The following is a 21,075-nucleotide window of genomic DNA, read 5'->3' as shown; positions in this document are numbered from 1 at the left end:
GCTCTGTTCAAGTAATGCTTAATGATCTGATCTATATTCCATTTCTTCTGTGAACTCTCTTTTTTTTAAAGCCAACTAAGAAACAGTGATTTAGCACAGTGACCTCTTACCTCCCCCTAGACCAACTTTTGTGGCCATCTACACTACGTAATTCCTACAGAATTCCTACATCTATCCATCAGAGCTTTCAGTAATGAATTCATCTGAGTTTATTGATATCTGCCTACATCATATTCATTTTTTTTTTAGTTTGCTTTTCCCTTTGCAAGTCACAAAATTTATAATTTCATGGTCATCTTAGAGGCTCTTTAACCTTTTTTTGTCTCTTACCATGGTCTAATCAATCTGGTGCATGGTTCCTGAATTTTGCTCTTTTGCATAGTTTGATGAAAAGATAAATTCATATTTCCAAGATGTGCTTCCCTATGCAAGATGATGTTAAGATGAATATGACCTTTTATATATTTAAACATTTACTTATTATATTAATTGGTAGGTTTGTTAATTACCCTTTTTTCCTATAGTGTATTTCCTCCACTGGACATGCCCGGGGCTGTTATTAATTAGATGATCTTGAAGCTGCTCAGTGAGTTTCAGAATCTTTTCCAGTATAATTAGGGTATCTTAGAAGCTTTTGGTTAAAAGAAAATTAAAATGTAAAAGCTCTTCTTTCCTCAGTCAAATCAAGGCTTCATTTTCAGATAAGCAAACAGTGAAGCTACAAGAATGCTAATCAATTTGGGATATGAAGAACAAAGACTTTCTCTCTTCTGAAATTCTACCCTCCCATTTAATTAAAAAATAGCCTCCCATGCAATGAGGAAAACAAAGGGGAGTGGGAGCAAAAGTGGCAAGAATTGGAGAAGAAACTTGCACCAAAACAGAAGGTCTGATGTGAAATTTTGTTCTTCCTTCTGGAGACCAATTGGATCTGTGGGTGGGCAGGTGGGTTCATAAGGTTCTCAATCCCTGAATGCTGGAGAGGGTGAGGCCACCCCTGCCAGAACTTTGGGGCAAAGAGAGTGGGTGAGATGGGGGCAAGGAGGACCACAGCATGGAGTGATGGGGAGGAAAGGGATCCTTTCACCACAGAGCAATGTCATGGTCCTGGACAGAAATGAAAGGCGTAGGAAGAGTGCCAGGACCCTGATACTACTACCTGGACCTTACTAGGAGGTGGGAAGGGAGAAATGTGCGAAAGAGTCTGCTTTCTACAAGGCGCTTGAATTACAGCACTGAGGAAACTCTCAAGCTCTGTTAAAAATAAAGGAATGAAAGAAGACAAACTACAGAGGCTTGGCAGGTTGGAAAAAGATGGAGATGAACAACAATTAAGAGAGAGCTGTGGGAGCTGTTAAAGACAGGACAGCTCTAATAACCCTGAGAGCTATTAAACCTTGTGATTCACCTTGCCAACCATGAGCTAAATCCAACCAACTGCAGCAAAAGGGAATGTTTTTCTCCTCCTTCTCTCCCATGTCCAGCCTGATGGGGTGATGGTACTGGGAATGACTGTTTTGCTTACTAATGAATACTCCTGGGGCTCCTGAGGTGCCCTGTTCCCGGAACTGAGTTCCAGGCATCTCACAGGAAAGACCCTCTGCTTCAAATCAGCAGCAGTGCAACAACTGAACAGCTGCTTAGGAAAAAAATCAGCAAGGGAAGTTGCTGGAGCACTTCTGATGATTACAAAGGTGACGCTTTATCACCACAGTTTGATTCTCCTTGGGGAGCTCTCTTCTCTACCTGTGTGGGTTTCTCTGTTCTTTAAAGAATGTACATTTTAATCTAGCAAAAAATGGTCTCCTGCTCTCCAGGAAAAGAGAGAGAAAATGACCTTTTCACCCTCATCATTACGCAAAACCCTTTAGCAGAGTCTCAAAACAAAAACAAAAACAAAAACACTATTCAGCATCCCTGGAGCAAACAGATATATTAACACATTTTGTACATTCTGGGCTATTTCTCAGCTAGCATTCCACCCACAGTAGATACAAAACCTTATATATTTCAAAGATGCTTTCCTGTGAAGTAAAGAAAATCCCTCAAAGAATTATACAGGATTGAATCATGTCCAAAATACATGTGTGTAGATGAAAATAATAATTCCTTCTGAAATCTGCAACTCTACAAATTGTTCTCAATATGCAGAAGAGCAGAAACTTTTCAACAGTAAATATGAAAATGGGAAATTTAGTTAAAACCAATAAGTTCCATGGCCAATTGTACTACTTACTATCAAAAAATATTTCCCTTACAAAAAAGATGTCAGGTTCACCCAATGCATATTTGTATAAAGTTTAATTTATACAATTGACTTCAAGTATGTAGGAGCAAAATTGGTTTACTACTGGCTACATACCCTGAGAAACTCTTTGCAATTTTACTGTGCCCACTGATAAAAACTTTCACATAGTTTAAAGCGTACTGGCATGAAAGAGTTACGGATCTCCACAGTACATTTGAATTCCTGAATGAATATTGTTTTTAATGAGGGTATTTCTATTAGAGGGCAGAAAAGCCCACCCATATCTCATATTCAGATTTTTTATATTAGATTAAGTGTATATCCAATTAGGTTAGGTATATATCCAACACATGAAAAGTAGTTCAGCCAGGAATTATTTGTCATTATCATTCTCTTTCACAGTGCTACACTGCCTTTCATAATTTATTTCTTTTGTGGCACTGAATCCTTATCAGCTCAGCAACATTATAAGCAGAAAGCAATGAAGAAAGCATCATCTTTCAGAAATACTAGGTTGGTGCATTAGGTTTTTCAAATGTATTCTCCTCTGGGAGATGAAATTTCTCAGCAGAGACTGCTAGAATAGGAGCATACCAATACATTCCTCTTCTTACTGAAGATGCTAGTATGGTCCTTTGGTCTGTGCTGATGCAATATATGTTAGGACAAGGCATTTGATGAAGCTGTGAAATGATTAAATACCACAGTTTATAATGAGATAAGGTATCTTCAGGATAGGTAATTTTGTAGTCACCCCCTACAGACTCTGCAGATGACAAAATAAGTAGCAGAAATAAAGAAGTAAAATCAGAAACAGTATTTTGCTTCAGGCTTTTTGTTTCACATCCATTACTATTTCAGGTTACCATTTATCTGGTAGTCTTCCTAAAAAAAAGGACTGCATTATCTTTCTTGCAAGTCCAGAAGGGCTTCACCTAGGCAAGTGAGCTCAGGGCTGTGCTGGGAAAAGCCAGCAGCCCCCATTGCCACATAAAGTAACTTTAGGGGCCAGAGGAGATCCAGTGGTGCATTTTAGGGAGTGGCCAAGCACAAGGGTCCACAACTAGGAGGTATCTGTAAGAGCCATACTTTGGGTTACAAGTCTTCAGTTGTCTCGTGGCATATTTAAGCAGGTGTTTTCTCTAGCCAAGAATCACCCTGCACACTCTTGTCCTCTGTTGGCATTTGAGAAGGAGAAAGCCTGGATATTCTGTTCTCCTTTCTTCTTTGATTTTTTTAAATAGTGGACAGACTACCCCCAAAAGCCATGGAACAGAAGGCTTAAAAAAAAAAGTGTGCTGCAGACAAGAGATCAGCTTCATTCTGTGGTCTCTGGTAGACACAGGCACCATGAACCATGATGTCAGGAAGTGGCTCAGTGGTATGTTTCTTTCTGATTATGCAGACCAAAGCATTTGTCAGCTGTTATATTCCTGGCCCCAAGAGAGGGAAAAGGTGATGAGTGGATAAAAGGAAGGACATTTCTCAGTTGGAGTTCTAGTCTGATATTCTTTCTTTCATAAATCATGATTTTTGAGTTTCAGGTTTTCTTTCAAGTGAGCCTCTTCTGCTCAGAAAATGACTTAGTAATGAGGAATGACTTAGTGTGTGGGGAATTTCAGGCAGCTTTCATGTAGTGGACACTGGTCTAGTTTGTAGGGGTGTGATGCTGTTTTCTGTTCACACTCTGTGAACATCAAATAAAAGCATTTAACAAACTAATGGTCTCACAGCAACACTCTGCATTGCAGCTCAGGTTTGCACTATCTTTGACGGTACCATTTTGACTATACCACACTTGATACTGATGTTCTCTGTGTAGAAATGATGTACTACCAGGATTAAGAAAAAAATAACTCATTAAATAAAACCAAACTTGACACCCTGATGTGAGGCAGACTTCCTACTATGAGAACCTGTTTAAATTCTAACCGTTCAGAAAATTTATAATCACTTCCAGAGATTGTTGTCTAGATCAAGCAGGCACTATCTGACTTTTGATGCTACACCGCCATGACCTTCCCTGATAGCCTCAACAGGAAAACAGGGTGATTCTTCTGTGACATGCAGTACAGCTGCAGTATGATCAATGCTCTGTCTTTTTTGTGGTGTACATAGCAAAGAGCAGAGAATTACATGGCCTGCTTGTCGTTAAGGTCACTGCTTCTGAAATTGCTTGCCTGAAACATGATACAAGACAGCATTGGCCATTGTTGCCTGCCTGTAAGACTACTTAATATTACCCACAGCCTTAAAACTAGCATTTCAGTGATGATACACCTCCTGTAACAAGCTAAGTCTACCTTGGTGGACACTCACTTCTGGAAGAAATATAAAATATTTTCAGTAGTGGTACTTAAATATAAAATATTTAAGTAGTGGTCACAGGCCCTGCCTGTGGGGTTAGAACCTTCCAACCCAAGACATTCTATGATTCTATGATTAAGGGAAAGTGTATTCATCACACATGAAGAAAACAGAGCTGAGAATAACAATGCTCTTGGCATGGTGACACCTTGCAGCTATCTCACAATATCCAACTTGTGTACACCACAGCTCTCTTCTCACAGTGATAGCAATAGGATAAAGGCTCAAAATCATGAGAGTTCCTGTTGCTTTGGGACAAGAATGGCTTTCCACATGGCATGTGTGGAAAGGCTGGTCCACTGTTTTCACTTGCTATAACCTTTCCCAAAGTTATAATGCTATTTTGATGCTTTCTCCTCCTCTCCCTCTCCCTCTCTCTCTTCCTCTCCTTCTCCCCTTCCTTCTCCCTCTTACTCTCCTCTGTTCTTCCCTTCCCTTCCCTTCCCTTCCCTTCCCTTCCCTTCCCTTCCCTTCCCCTCTCCTTTCATTTTTAGGTGAAAATCTTGTAGCAGCAAAGCTGAAATTTCAGTGTAATTATGCCATCTTCCCCAAGTCAGTAGTGGTATCTTGAACTCCTGCGTGTAACCTGTGAGCAATGGTATTGATTGATCTCACAGGACCACGTCAGTGGCTGGCCCCATATAATCCATCTGGAATGGCATTTGCAGGTGACCTAGGTCCTCTACCTGAATGCTGCCAGCAAGTAGAGGCTTACAAGCTCAACTCTGCTGGTGACACACTGCCACTGTGCAGCAGCTGCTGCCTGAAACATGTCTCTAAATCTAGAGCCTTCTGCCTTACTGAGCCTGTTTCAGGTGTGCCAATTCACAAAGATCATCAGACAAGTCAGAAAACCCTTAGGATTTGCTTGTGACTTAGTAACATTTGGTACTTTTCCCCTATATTCTTTTTGAACTATAAGGCTTTGCTTCAACAGAAAATCTTAACCAGCCCATTCTGAGTTATTGTCACAGTAATTGTCCCTTTACTGATGGATCTAAAGGAAACCATCTCACTGTCTGCCAGTCCATTTCCTGAATACAATGTGTGCTCTTGTGAGGATGACTTCTATAAAACTCACTGTCCTAATTAGTAAGTACACATGAAATTGAGTAGGGGGAAAGAGGCTAACATGTGACTCATGAAAGGAACTTTTATACGCATTTAAAAAAAATTCATTTAAAAATAATACAGACAAAAATCAAACTGGATGTAAAGCTTGCCTTTTAAATAACCCATCTGTAACTCCACCAGTATTTTCTGTGCTACCATAGAAGATGACAGTTGATGCTTGTGTTGCTTTGACTCTCTGTTATCTGTTCTCAGAGAACACACATTTTTTTCCTGTAGTAGAGAATGCTAAGATTTGATTCCACTGCTTTGTGACAGATTTGACTTACTATATGCAAAGTAGGAGCTTAGAAGACCTGTACATTTGGTTCCCACTTTCTTTTTCTAGTGATGGCTTGCCTCAGTGGTTTACATTACAATGTCTTTGCAGCAAAGAACAATTCCCACTGCACACAGCACCCAGTGGAGTAATGAACTCATCTATGCTAGGTCTGTTATTTCCACTGCGATATGGGATTCTTGGATCACTGCATAGAGACTGAGAGCAGAGCAAGGAAAGTCATAAAAATCAATGTTTCATTTGTTAACACTGAAAACCATGAAAAGCCATTGCCATTTTTTGTGTTGCTATCCAAATGTACTGCAGATTTAGCATGCTGCAGTTTTTTTCTCCTTCACACAAATGACCAAAAGAAGCTCTTTCAGATGTAAACAAAACAAGCATAGTTACTAATGGACGAGGATAAGAAAAATGCCAGCACATTAAAGAGATGAACTGATCATTTGGGAACTATGTGTTGACAGCTGAATTAAAAAAATAAAACACCCCTAGGAATTATCAGCAGAAGCAATCCATTTGATTATGCAGTTGTGTCACTCTGCAGGGTAGAGGCACCTCACTGATGATTTTAGCACCAGGAGAAGGATGATCTCAGCACAGATGGATGTGTTCCACTCACCTAAACTCCTGCATTGTTTGAGTCCTGATGAATGAAGCTGCAACAACACACGATCCAGCTAGCTAGATGGCTGTATATAGGATGTCATATAATAGCTCAGACCATACTGTAGCTTGTGCCTGTTCCCTATCAGTTATGCAGTAACTATTGGGACTGAAGCCTGCCCTCTGATATTGATGCAATTGTGCTGATGCATGAGGATCTGCACTAGTTTTAGCAACATGCAACATAGTAGTAAGACACCTGAGTTATCTTGGAGGCCAAGAGCAGCCACAAGAGGGCACATCCAACTACCAAAGTATTGAGAAAGCTGCCCCAGTCTGAGTTCCACCCTTCTTCAGTTGCTGTGCCATCAGCAAGTAGGTTCAGAGCCAGTTGGAGCATATAGAACTTCATTGGCTCTAGAGCCTGCACCCACTAGGCATTGCTGAGTACTTTAATCACACAGGTCTGTGTCCTTTCTATATTAGAGAGTTAATGCAGGATTTTTATGTAATAATTCCTACTCAACACCCAAATACTACATTGCTTTTTTTTTGCTTTCAGATCATGCTTCTTTGATAATAGAGTGACCAAAAAGAGCCAGATTTACAGACTTAGTTATGTGCACAGGTCCAGCCACAATATGAATCTTTGTTGTTTTTTTTTTTTCAGCTAAAGGCTGTTTACTTGTGCTTTCTCCAGCAGCACAGTCTGCTTGTATTAGAAAACACCTATTTCTTGTTTGTCACCATCAAACGAAGAAAGCCTGAAGAATTCTGAGGAATGAAAATTCATTCATGATATCCAAGTGGCACTGGTGAGGTCCCCTGAATACAGTAAGGAGCAATTCCTGTATGAAAAGGGTTCAGCTCAAACTTAGCTAAATGTGTGGGGAATATAATTACACAAATGCAGCGCTGGAACAGGAGACATAGAAGGAGCACTGGTGCACCTTGCTCAAAGGTCATGCAATGAATCAATGGCAGAGGGAAAAGTTAATCCAGGGATAATCTGTCATGGCTGATTTCTCTCCTCAAAGCCATTCCAAGTGACATTCAGCAACACTTATACTGATTCGTAGAAGTGGAGGATGCAGAAACCCTAGTCCCTGCATCTCTTTCTGGTTACTAACTTCAGATTATCCTGCTGATATTCTTTGTTGCCTAAAGGGTAGATTATTTTAAAACTCCTTTTATTTCAGTACATTTTCCAGTACAGAGGTTGTTATAAGGGCTATGATAATCTCTGCCTGTAGAGCTCATCCTTTTTAACTGTCTGATAAAAATGCTGGTGAAAAATGAATCCACAAAGGGAAGCCTTGCTCATATTAGTAAAAATCTTTTAGGACAGACTAGGCATAACTTAATCTTTCATACAAAGGACTGGATGTATTTTCCTGTGCCTGGTATAAAGGGAAAATGGTATTATTCTAGATCAGTCACCATCTACACTACAGTTTTACAGCCCTTTGAAATTTATGTCTCAACACTGATCCACTTACTCAGATTTAGCTTTATCTTTTTTCAGTGTATTTTTTCTTCAGCAGGTTTTTATGATTGTCCTCATCAGTATTTTTAGGACTCCTAAACCATAGAATCACAGTCATAGAATGGTTTGGGTTGGAAGAGACCTTTAAGATCACCTAGTTCCAACACATCTGCGATAGGCAGGGATGCCTCCCACTTGACCAACTTGCTCAAAGTCCTATCCAGTCTGGCTGTGAACTCCTTATCCATATTGAGGTGAGTCTGTCATGATGCAGACTGACAGCTGAACAGAAGGTAGAGCAGGTGGCTCTTCAGACCCTAGTAGCTTCACTGTTAATGCCACCTCAGATATGCAAAACCCTCATCCACAGATTCTTCTTAATCATGGGTAGCTAGTCTTCTCAGAGTGTACACCTCTCTTCTACTATCTCATAACTATGACTGCTTGCATATCAGCTGGTTTTCATCACTGAAGGACAGAAAAGCATGGACATCGTCCAAATCTGACTCCAGTGCTTTTGTATGTTGTCCTTTACATCCTGATCAAAATTTTCTTTGTAGACATTAATGACATTTTATGGTCATAAGCTACTCCAGTTTCTTGGCCCTGCTGACCAACATTTTCCATGTGCTATTGTTCTAATGGCAAATCAAGGTGTCAATCACGTAGGAACTGGTCTTAAAGGTCTGCTTAGTCTGACCTTGAACACATTTTTTATGCTTTTTTTTTTTTCTTTTTTTTCAAAATCTGTTTGATTTTTTTACTTTCACTGTGGCTTGGCAGTACACCTGACATCCTTGTCAAATCCTCTCTCACCTATGGCAACAATAACTGGTCACAGCAGATGCCATGAAAATCTGATTTTGAAATGGTTTATATTCATGCCCTTTTGCTGTTTAATTCATCCCACTTTCTCCACATTTCATTGCTCCTGTACACATTCGTTACACCAAACCAGTTTTCTCATTTGAGGTCTTACAGCAATCTGACGCAGGGACCTGATTCCTCTGTGTCTCACAGTACAGAGTCATGTATCACTTTGTCCTACAAAGCCCACATTTGTACATGACTATGAACATGTTTGCATTTGCATCTTGCTGATCTGGGTGCTATGAATGTCCTTCATTTTCAATCTGACCATATCACTTGTTCAGCATGCCCTGGGATGACTACAAGGTTTTTTCCAGCATGCATTTTTTTCACTGTTTTGCAGTGATACATATGCCAGCAGACCACCATGTGCTGCTGAATGTTGCTGGAAAACTCTGCTTGGGGCTTTTCCTTTTCCTTTATCTGCACCTTCTCAATAAAATTGGTAATAGCTGTTGCTTTCTTATCAATCATTATTCATTATTCCTAATAGCATATTCAATCATTCTTTCTCTTATGTGGACTACCAGTTCCGGATCTGCATTACTTTGTCCCTTAGAATTCTCACACTGCAGTGGTTTAAGAAACCCCACAGGGAGGTGACGTGCTTTTCAAACTGCGGATTTTAAAAACGAGTGGCGAAGACTTGCGATGCCCACTGGGTGGCTCCAGACACCGAACCTTGCTCCTATGAATGCCTACGCAGGGCCATACCAACTGTGCAGAACTGCGTGCTACGTGCTGAGAGCCAGGAACAAGAACAGGGCAGGGCCTGGACTAAGCAAACTGATGATGCTCCAGATATATAAATTATTAAGTAGTTATTAATGACTATTTGCATCACAGCAGTGCACAGTGGTTCTGTAGAGGATGCCTGTGTGGGAAGGAGCATTAGGGCTTAAAATCCACCCATTGTACTTGAGATGCTTATCTGAGGCAGCTGTGCTGGGGGAACAGATGGGCTTACACAGGCTGTGAAGTGAGGTTCTTTCCTCACTGAGTGAATAAGGAGGTGGTGATGTAAATGGAGATGTCTTATTTAAACCCTGCTGTCACACAGATTAAGTCCAAGTCTTTGGAGAAGGGAGTTACTGAGGGCCAAAGCCATAGTATGTCTTCCCTAGCCCTGTGAGCACATCTGTGTGAGTGCGTGTATATGTTGTACGTCCTGGCCTTGCCATACACAGCACATAAAAAGAAGTTTGGCAGCGCAAAAGAAAACAAAAGGAAGTTCTCCATTTTAAGGTGAACACAGACTAAATAGTCGCTGTGAAGTACCAATACAAAATCAGCTGGGGGCTGCTGCCTAACCCTGTGCCTGCTCTTTGTAAAGGACACTGCAGCTTTCTCATCTTTTTCACAATTGTTCATGCATATGTAACCCTCATGCAAACATGCCTTTCTGATACAGAACTAACTTGATTTTGGTACTTTCCAGACTCTAAGAGTGTCACAGACTTCCAGCTAACTGTCTTGACGGAGCTCTTGAGCTAAGCTGCAATACGAGAAAGCCGACCAGTTACCAAGTCCAGAAAGGATAAATCTAATCCTAACAAGGAAAGAAATGGAAGCTAGTCTCTTTTGTTTTATTCAGGGAAACAATCCCACATGACCTATGATAAAGATTTAGTTCAGATATAATGAAGTCAACAATTTCTACATTTTATGCTATTGTAAGTTTACTACTTACAGAAGTCTGTTTGTGTACAGAACCTATCAGTTCTACAAGACTTAAAAGAAGCATGAAAATCTTAGATGTCTTTGCACATGGAAGAAGTGTGGTGATGCAATACATATGGTAAATAAATGAAGAGACTTCCTAATCTATGACATACAGACATGGATTGAGCGTTAGAAACATATGAAGTGGAAATTCCTTGATATGCAATGATGGATGTTTGGAATTTTTTCTACATCTTTTCTTCTGCTAGATTAGACACATGGGTGTCTTTATTGAGGTTCATATTTGAGGAAAGCAGACATAGCTGGAGTGGTGGGAGTCTGTGCTCATTGAACAGTCAGTCTTTCTGTCTGCTTCATGAAAGGCACAGGCACTAAATAATTACAAATTATCTACTAGTGTGATAGTGTTACATTCACATTCAGGTAACCAGCACTTAAATAACTGTTACAGATTCAGCATGCCACTCTGCTATTTTAAGTATAAGCTGAGTTTCAGATCCAAAGCAATAAGCTGTGTTACTATTTTGCATGTATGTGTGTGTGTGTGTTTTTGTTTCATTTTGTTTTGTTTTGAATTGTCACATCTGAATATGCTATACTACATGTAAAAACCTCAAACTCTTTGCCACCCAGCAACTCTTAATTTCTCTTCTGAGATCATCCTGCAAATTGTAAGGAATTCTCTAATTCTACTGCCAAATAGGTTCCTTCAGAAATCTGAGACCTCCTGTTGTTGAAGTTTTTAGCCTGGCTTTGTTTTATTCTCTATTTTCCTAAGAAATGTATCACATGTGAAAAACACCAAGCAAAAGCTTTGCGGGCAGTGAAGGATGTGCTGTTTTGGAAACCATGGTTCCTAGGAGTTACTGAAATGGGAATCTGTGCATCTTCAGCATACAAACTCTGATATTGATCAGACTTGGTGGAGAACCAGACATAAGGGGTTGGGACAAAAAAGCTGCTCCTATCCAAAAAGCTTGATCTTCCCTCACAAGCAGAACAGAATTTGAAGAGACTGCTTGGAGATGAGACACTTTTGTTATTTCATTCCTGGGGAGCTCTCCAGTGCAACTGTTCATACAGGCAGTATGCAGAGGCAGGCCAAAGGCCAGTTAATGAGCTACATCTGGCATTTTAGTTAAACCCCAAAGTACTGAATAAACAATGTTCTCCCTACAACTGAAGTTTTTTGCTCCAGCTGCTGTCAATGTGGAAGCTGCAAACATTTATGCTCATGTGGATCGTGGACTGGGAGACACACTGTTCTCTGCAGCAGCACACTAATCTGCAACTGTTCATATCCCCCTGGAGTCTGACTGCAGGGAGATCAATCAGACCTTTCCAAGAAGTACATTATGCCTCCTCATGTTCTGGCTTCCACCTCCAGCTCTCGGGAAGGTCTGAGCAGCTGGTTCTGACACCAGATGATCCCTCTTTTGAAGGTTCTGTCTTTTGAAGGTGTGCCCTCAGGTTTGTCTTACACACACTGTCTTTCCCTCTGCCACAAAAAGTCTATTAGTATCAGTCTCAAGAGATACATAATTACAGCCGCAGTTCCCAGGTGGGGCACGCTTCCCTTTTATCTTACGAAAAAAGCAGGAGAGAAGCCCTGCCCTCTGAAGGAAATGAAGGAATGGATACCAGGAGGAGATAAACTGGCAAAGCTGCAGCAGCGATTATAAGCTCAGCTGAACCCTATGCCTGTATGTGCTGGAATCTGCAATAAGAAGGAATTTCAGTGTAGATGTGAACTAAAGCCACGGTCCTGTGATATACTCCTAGCCTGTTAGAAACAAAGAAAAACAGGTTGCCCATGGAAGCTGTGGGTGCTCCCTCCTTTGAGGTGTTCAAGCCCAGGCTGGATGGGGCTTTGAGTCAGTCTGGTGTAGTGGTGGGCATCCCTGCCTGTAGTAGGGGTTAGAACTAGATGATCTTAAAGGACCCTTCAAATGCAGAGAATTCTGTGATTCCAATACGTACATTAAGAAAACAAACAAAAACAAAAACCCTGCCTCTCAAATCAAGGTTTCTCTTCCCAGAGTCTAGCTCATCCTCTCAGTTAATACTCACATTTGAGCACCTACCAAGAAAGATTCCAGAGTAAGGAAAGAATAATTCTGCCATATGGTAGATATGCTCCCATTTGGATATGCATCTATCCTGACTGGGACTTACGTCTAGAAGCTGGTAAATCAGGTACAGCTTGAGTAACAGAACATCAGAGAGCCTTGCACTTTTACTCAAGAGAGATGACTGTAATCACTGCAATTCCTGTGCTGCTGACCCTCCTGGTGCGGGCTTCTTGTCCCACAGTCTCTTCCATGGGCATTCTTCAGCTCATGAGAACTTTAAATACTTCCTAATCTTTTATAAGTATAGGAAAGTGCAGCACAGCAGCTCTCTGAGATATAAGCTGCTGGGCAGGTGGCAGTTTCAGCTTGGATGCACCACTTGCCCACAGAAGCAAGTCACCAGCAACCAGTAAGCGAATGTTTGCCCTAAGAAAGAGCTTGTAACCAACTAAAGCACAGACCTTCCTCTGCTACACTGGCATGTAGAAGATCTACAAAGGGCTTTTTCTTCACAAAGGATCACTGTACAGAACTCTTCTCCTGGAGCTGCTACAGCCATGGTTTACTACCAGCATGCATTTGGATGAAGCACTCCACCAACCCATGGAGTGTTTTCAAACACTCTGGAACTGCATATGCAATATGCTGCTTTACTAATGGTTTAACTCTATGAGTTTCTTTTCTCCAGAAGTTTGACCATTCCTGGTGCCTCAGACTGGTATCTACTCTTAAATGAGGAGACGTGCTCTCGCAAAGCATTTCATGTTAGTGTGTTAGATGAAAGTTTTAGAGCAATGAAAACTCCACACCTTTTGTAGTAAACACAGGCCGCCAGCACGTACTATAATGTAATCTAGTAAAACAAAATAGTTTTGGGAATCTTTCAAATGCTGTGAGGGAACAGCAGGCTGTGGGTGGGCTGCTCTGCTCTATGAATTCTGCCTGTTAATACCCAGATGTCGAATGCCAACTTTCCATTCACTGCTGCAAAATAACAGACTGTCATGCAGTAAAAATAGTCATGGGAGGCATGCAATACATTCCAGTGCCTGTTTCATCTACAAGACACCACTGAGAATGTGTCTGTGTAAGTTCACTGGGCATCTATGTTACTACTATCCCCAAAAACAGGTTTTATGTCCATGACTGAAAAAATATCCATGAGTGAAAATTTATGTCCATGACTGAAAATTTGGATGTGGTGCTCAGGGATGTGTTTAGTGGAGGGTTGTTAGAGTTAGAGTAGCATGGTTAGGTTGCAGTTGGGCTTTATGATCTTGAAGGTTTCTTCCAACCTGAGCAATTCTATGATTCTATGATTCTATGTGGAAGAACTTAAAAATTGTGAGGGTACAGAGCACTGGAACAGGCTGCCCAGAAAGGCTGTGGAGCCTCCTTCTTTGGAGATATTCAGGACATGCCTGGGGATTTTCCTGTGTGACATACTGTAGGGAACCTGCTTTAGCAGGAGATTTGAGTGGAGAATCTCCAGAGGTCCCTTCAAATCCCTATTTGTATGATTTTGTGATTCTATGATGAAAGGAAGGGAAAGTGGTTCTTGTTTGCTTGTTGTTCCTATGGTAGCATTAATTCAAAATCTAATGCAACTGCAGAAAGCAGAAGATAACTTTGTCACTGTGCAACAATGGGAAAGAAACAAAGGACTGTCTACTTTCCTCTAATGCTGACCTGGGTTCTTTGAGAGAACAGAGAAAACTAGATTAGTTTCAGAACTTCTCTGTGACTGAGGACAGCATATTTCAATATAATAGATATTTTTGGCTCTAATCTACCATTTATATAACAGTACCACCTATCTTGCAGCCAGGTTTCATGCACTTGATGCTGCAGTAATTCCTTTCCCCTTACTTTTCATTTAAGTCTCAGCCAATATAAGGAATAGGAATCTAGTTTTCCTGTAAAGTCCACTAGCCATACCAGTTGAAAAAAAGAAAGAAAGCAGGAGAGATTCAGCATTTTCTCATGAGGCAGCACAAGACTTACTCTGATGACTCAAGTTGGACAAGCATGAATGCCAGAAGTACAGAACAAACCTTGTTTCAGTGCTGCTTATTCTTCTATTCTCACTTTGAATTGTTGGGTACAAATACTGCTCCTAGTGTACATATCCTTCAAAATTCTAAAAGTAAAGAACTAATCGTAATTATCAATGGATCATTACCTGAATCCACTAATAGATATTTCCTGTGACTACATCTTAATCTTTTACTTTTGAACTTGTACCTTCATCTTGCACTTCCGTATACACTTGCAAGTAATCAACAGCATAACTGCATGATATAATTTCACTATTTGTATCAAGTTCTTCACTATGGGCTATTCTGGTTTATTTCTGTTTGATACGGTGCTGGCGTTTTTTTCTGTCACGTGTTATGAAGAAATGCTGAATAATGGAGACCTTCTTCTTCTAAACACTTTTACAGATGGGGAAACTCATTAAATCATTACACTTACTTCTGTAAGTTTACTCATATGTGCATATTCTTGCAGGCTCCAAGCCGAAGTATGTGCTTTTTCATATCATGATAACAGGAAAGTCTAATAAACAAACAGCAGTCTGTACATTCATGCATTTTTGCTACCCCAGTTAAAATAAAACAGCTACCAAACAGAGGAGAACTGGCTACGTTAGCTTAAGACATTAAAAGCATGTGTATATCCTATAGAAGATTATTTTATTTAGTACGCAAGTCACATAAAATGAGCCAGAAAAAGCAGAACTGAACTGAATCATCCCTGCTGTGTTCAAGGCCCTGAAGTCCATATACAAATCCATAGCCAGTTCTACTGTTGCCCTAAGGTAGAGATACTTGGTACTTCCAGATAACTCAGTCCTACGTGGGTGTGTGTCCTCACTGCTGAATGTTACTCTGTCTTCAAACACATTCAGTTTTCTACTCTAAGTATTGCAGCTCACTCAGCTTAGCAGACCTAGTGTTTATAGTTTATCATATAAAGATAGATATTTCTCCTGTGCCACTGATGTTTGTCTAGCAAACTCAGAGATGTGAGAAAGGCTTTCTAAGGGGAAATTGTGCTCTCTGAGATCAGGATGGGTTGCACTTCTTCAAGAGGAAGGGAGTGGCTGCAAGTTCCCCTCTGTTAAAGCAGGGCATGGTTGCTGGTGACCAGAAGAAGATGGACATTGAGAACTTCAATGAGAAAGTTTCACACTGCTCTTAGAGCAAGTGCAAAAATTTTGCATCATTTCCAGAAGAGACAAACCCTAACTGTGTTGTGCAAGAAGCAAGCAAATGCTTTCAGGATGAGTTAATTCTGCCTCAGCCCTCCAGATAACATACCTGACATATTACATCTCCTGCTGGCCTTTTCTTTCTCAGCTTATCTTGATGGTTTGTGTTTCAAAGGGTCATGTTGTCACAGATGTACACAGGAATTAAATTAATGACTTGAATTTCTACTGTCCTGCCTCTGAAGTTCAGGTGTAGTACTGTGTTATCAAAATCAAAATAGATTTTTCTTTCTTTGGAGTTCCCTTGGAAAGATGCCAGGAAATTTCAGCTTGCTAGCAAGGCTGTCAAACACATCAGTGGTAACATGCTGACCCGTCATTTGTGGCCATGGCTGAAGGGAGCTCCATTACTTCCAAATATTTAATGATTTCATTTCATTGTTGCGGTTAAAGAATATAAAAACACAAACCACATGGACAAGGGTTTTGCTTGATTTCCTATTCTTTCAATTAATGAAGCAAGGCTTATAAGCACACAAGTTTCATTGCATTCAGTGGTGGTATTCATATAGGTGAAATTAAGATCATGCTGAAGTGTTCTGTTGGATAGGGTCAGAATACTTAGCACTTTGAAGCATTCACCACTAGACGAAATATGTATTATCCTACTTACTTTTGAACTTCAGTATGTATTCTCCCCATCTACTGCATTAATTTATGGAGTAAAGGATCAGGCAGTGTATGAAACTTAAAAAAAACACTCTTGCCTTATATTACTACAGATATAAAAGAATGATGCACATGCTCAGTATAAATTAATATTAGTAACAAGAGGGAGACTAGTAATATGAGTCAATTCTCACAGTCATGCTAATACATTACTTCCACAGTGCCTTACAAACTCAGCATGGATCTGCTTGTTTATATCCTTAGAGAACAGCTGCAGGAATTTCTCCAAGAAATCTCACAAGAAACCTGGCATAAGCAAACAAAATTGACCAGATTCTAGTCTACTGCTTCAACTTTGGACTGCTGGTCTTACTTCTTTCTTTTCTCACCTGCATGTTTCAGCTGGTAGATTTGTAGAATTGCAGCACCAAATCTGACCAACTTTCTACAAGTATTCTGCTAGCTGAAAAAAACTCTAAATTCACACTGCCTAACTGTCAGAAGGAGCAATTCTAGAATTAGTTTTGTGAGGGATAAGACCATTTTCCTTAACAGCTTTACGATCCACTGTTTGGAGTAAAATAGGGAAACACACACACACACACATTTAGAAAGAACAAACATTAATTTAGAGTGCAATGGTGAACTGATAAAAGGAAGAAATTCTACAGCCCAGGCCTTGTTTAAGGAAGTTGTAGATACTTGATCTGATGATGGCATCTGCTGTTGCATTTTGAAAAGTCATTTGCACAAAAGAAAAGTGAGTGCAAAAGAGTGCCACCACTCTTTGAAGTCCTTTTGGCTGTAGGAGGTGCAAAGCAATGGAGAATCTCACAAGTGTTGACTGAGTCATACAACTGCATCTGAAGGAGGAACTTAGCCCTCTTTTTAGCTCCCTCATGAAAAAAATCTGTCTGAGTCCATTCAACGCAGATACTGCTATAACTCTAGTTTGCTAATTGTGGGAGTCTGGGAGAATACATTTTGGGCTGTCTGTCTGTCTGTCTCTTACAGCGTCCCTAGGCAGATATTGTCAATTGCCACCAGAGAAGGGGATGGAGACATGAGTTAGGATATTTCTATTAACAGGAGAGACTATTCTTATGCAAAACAAAGGGAAACAGTCTCTACCTGTGTATATTTTCTTCCAGCTTTTTCACCTTCAGCTCATCCTCTTCTGACTGCTTCCTTCTGGCTTCTTCTTCCTCTGCAGAGCCAGCAGGAATTCCCTGCAGGAGCCATTTTTCACGAAGAGCTTTTGACTATCAGGAAGAAAAACAAAAACTTTAGCAACAGATAGGAAAAAAACTATCTTAAGACTGAGAAGGAGCTACATCTGCATCTGAATTTTAGGTTACTTCCATTGAATTACAGGCAACTGCTTTGAGCAGTGAATTTTGGGGAGTCTGTTAGACGCTTACACAAATTTAGTAGTATTGGTTTTGCAGTATATATTGTGTTTATCATCAATTCCTTAATTTGAAATTATTTTTTGTTCCTAATAGAAACAAGAGTTTAATCCACCAAAAAAAGTCGTTGAAAAAAACCTTAGAATTCTCACAGGTGATAAAGCATGCACTGGAAAGACTAAACTCACAGACATCTTAGAGCTTAAAAAAACAAACAAAAAGAACAAACAAAGAGTTTATGTTATAAGTGTAGTGCATTTCATGAAAGGTAAAATCACTCTATTACTAAATGAATCAAACTTTTTTTTTTTTTTTTCTATTTATATGACAGATCTCTGTGTATTTACTTACATGCATACAGACACACAACATGTAAATCTATATATTCAAGCAAGCACACACGTTATCTTTCAGCCAAAAACTGATTAAAATAAACAAATACAAGTCTTTCAGAAAGAGCGGGTATACAAGGATGCAGCGCTGCCACAGAAAATAATGATAACTTATACCCTAGAAAAGAATTCTGGGGAATTTTGCTGTGGTTTTCTACACAAAAACATGGTAACAACCTCTCCTAGCCACTGTGTGGTCCAGCTGTGGCTCACCCCCAGGAAGATCCGCCATGGACTTGCACTGCTGCCAAGCAATCCTTTCAGCAGCTCATCAGTCTGCGTGTCTTGGCCAAATCCATCCCAGGGGATGCTGACAGGACATGGCCTCATAGGGTTCACTTGGTGAAAGAAAAATCAACAGCCCAAAGCCATGCTGGGCTGTGGGCCTTGGCAAGAGGGGAATGAAGAGGTGGAAATATTGGTCAGCCAGGGAACTGACAAACTAACCCTTTCCTTAGCCAGAGAGGGGAGTCTTGATTCTGAATTTCCAAAGTGGTAGGAAATGCTTGCTCAGGAAGCATGTGAAAGTGTCCATCCTCTCCAGAGAAGTCAAAAAACCTCCAAATCATCAGTTCAAAGAAATCAAAATTTAGAGGCTGCTTGAATGTACACTGTCAGTCTTTTCAATGAGGGATTTGTAGCTGGAACAGAATCTGATTTTTGCAAACTGAGTATAAAGAGAATACACTCACCACCAAAAGTAGGCTTCAAACCAGCCCAAAATAGAAAGCTTTTTGACATGAGAGACTCAGCTTAGTTAGTTTTTCAGTGTATGTATAGGCGTAGCATCTATGCACAAGCTATTTTTATCTCTGCATGGCCTATTTGACATCAAGCAGTTACATTTTAATAAGGCAGCAGACACAGAGCAAAGCAAAAGACAAGTGGATAAGTCTGTTCTACTCATAGTTGCTGTGGTCTTTGAGGTGTTCATAAGACATTAAGGACATTACTTTCAGCCACAGCTTCTGCATTTCATTAGTCCTTTTGCTGTCACTATCACCCACTAGTGCTTCCGACTGTCTCTTGTGGACTGGTAGGAGTTCATCATCTCCTCCAGCCCTATGGCACTACTGAATTGTCCTCTCTCTAGGGAAGACCCCTAGAAAAACACAGAATCAGAGTACAATATCCAAAGAGGGATTTGCAGGTCATGACTTCACATCTTTTGTGTGCTACACATTTAAAAACTTGTGCTTATCTTTTGCATTTAAGAGGTCTTCACAGCACAGCTCAGGGGGGGGTATCTTCTGCAGTACATCGAGTCCATACAGTATGAAAGCTGATCTGTCCTTAGAAATTGTATGTCTTTTCTTTAAAATGGAATGTGGCATGCAGAAATTTCTTGCTGCATGTATCTTTTGCATGCAGGTGTAGAAATGTGTTTGCTGCATGTGTTGTACCCAGCTCTGGCCTCAAATCCGATACTTCGTGTAATGCTCTGCTGGAGAAAAGCTCCATATTCTAATGATCAAACTCTGAAAATGAAGGCAGCCTTCTCTCTTTTAAACCACTTGTAAATATGGCTCCAGAAGTCCTAAAAAGGCCTTTGGTAAAGTGCTGTTTGGACAGATCAAGAGATATTTAGCTTCCAGTCACTCCTCATTTACTATAGGAGGATAGATGAAATTCAGGCTTTTTTCAGTGTTCTTTCACAGAATTTGCATGATGACGTTCAGCCAGGAGAGGCCAGTCTCTTCAGTACAAACACTTTGTACCAAGAAAGATATTTTCTGCAGATTTCTTTTTGGCCTTTGTTTATGTGAAACATATGAGCTACAAACTCACATGATTTTTTTCTCCCAGAAGCCTCTTTTTTTGACCTATTAATAGCATGCATTTGAAACTGGAAAGCATCAATGGGATTTTATAAAGACATATTTAGAGACAAGAATCCTATGAAAATCCTCTTGGGTGAAATGTCAGCATATTTTATCTAAACCAGAAAAACTGGTAGCTTTGATGTTTTTGGCACCCCTTTGTAAGGTGAAAATGAAGGCAATCATTAAATACTTTGCTGAAGAGTCCAGACAAGAAGACTCTGTGAAATTGAAACATTTATGAGGACTACTTCCTAAAATTCAGAGAATCTATTTGCCAGTAAGATGAGGTTACATGTATTTATACACCCACTGCAAACACAACAGGCAAACATGCAGGCACACATTGTGGCACTATGCACAACAGCTTTGCTGGCTATGGGATCTATTCTTCTCTGCCAGATCCTTGGCATGACACTCAAGCAGTAGATTGAACTGGAAAAATCACCTCCTTCAAGCAAACATTTTCCAGGCCATTTTCATGAGAAACCTGGAAGGAAGGCTTTGGCACATCTGAAGTGACCAAGAGCAAACAAGGCAGAAGAGGGAGGTGGTGATACATCTGTGCGGGATGCTTTGACACACCTCCTGTGTGCCAGTCCTGTGAGGCAGTCAGCATCGAAGCTGACATGCCAGATGCAGGACAGAATCAGATGTGTTTGGAAAGAAAAGATGCTTCACTGCCATCTGTCCTTCACAGCTATGAAATCTGGATTACATATCTTCAAAATTTCTTGCAAAACTTACCCCAGAAAAAAGAGGTGTTCCCCAGTTCTGCTAAACAGAGAACACTAGCGTGAGAATAGAGCCTGAAGTCAGCTTGCCATCTGA

The 21,075-nt window shown here is 40.4% G+C and overlaps 1 protein-coding gene across 4 annotated transcripts in view; it reads right to left on the bottom strand.

Annotated features, from left to right (window-relative positions):
- Positions 1-21,075, bottom strand: part of PALM2AKAP2 (PALM2 and AKAP2 fusion) — a 249,014-nt gene that overhangs the window by 173,595 nt on the left and 54,344 nt on the right. For all 4 annotated transcript variants that reach the window (XM_052701322.1, XM_052701324.1, XM_052701325.1 and 1 more), the window contains exon 3: positions 17,755-17,885. In XM_052701322.1, coding sequence (XP_052557282.1) covers positions 17,755-17,885 — 131 coding nt within the window. The remainder of the gene's footprint in view (positions 1-17,754; positions 17,886-21,075) is intronic.

The sequence above is a fragment of the Tympanuchus pallidicinctus genome, unplaced genomic scaffold, assembly GCF_026119805.1.
Source record: "Tympanuchus pallidicinctus isolate F22 unplaced genomic scaffold, pur_lepc_1.0 scaffold4, whole genome shotgun sequence".
NCBI classification, from domain to species: domain Eukaryota; kingdom Metazoa; phylum Chordata; class Aves; order Galliformes; family Phasianidae; genus Tympanuchus; species Tympanuchus pallidicinctus.
This window is presented reverse-complemented; position numbering and strand designations above follow the sequence as displayed.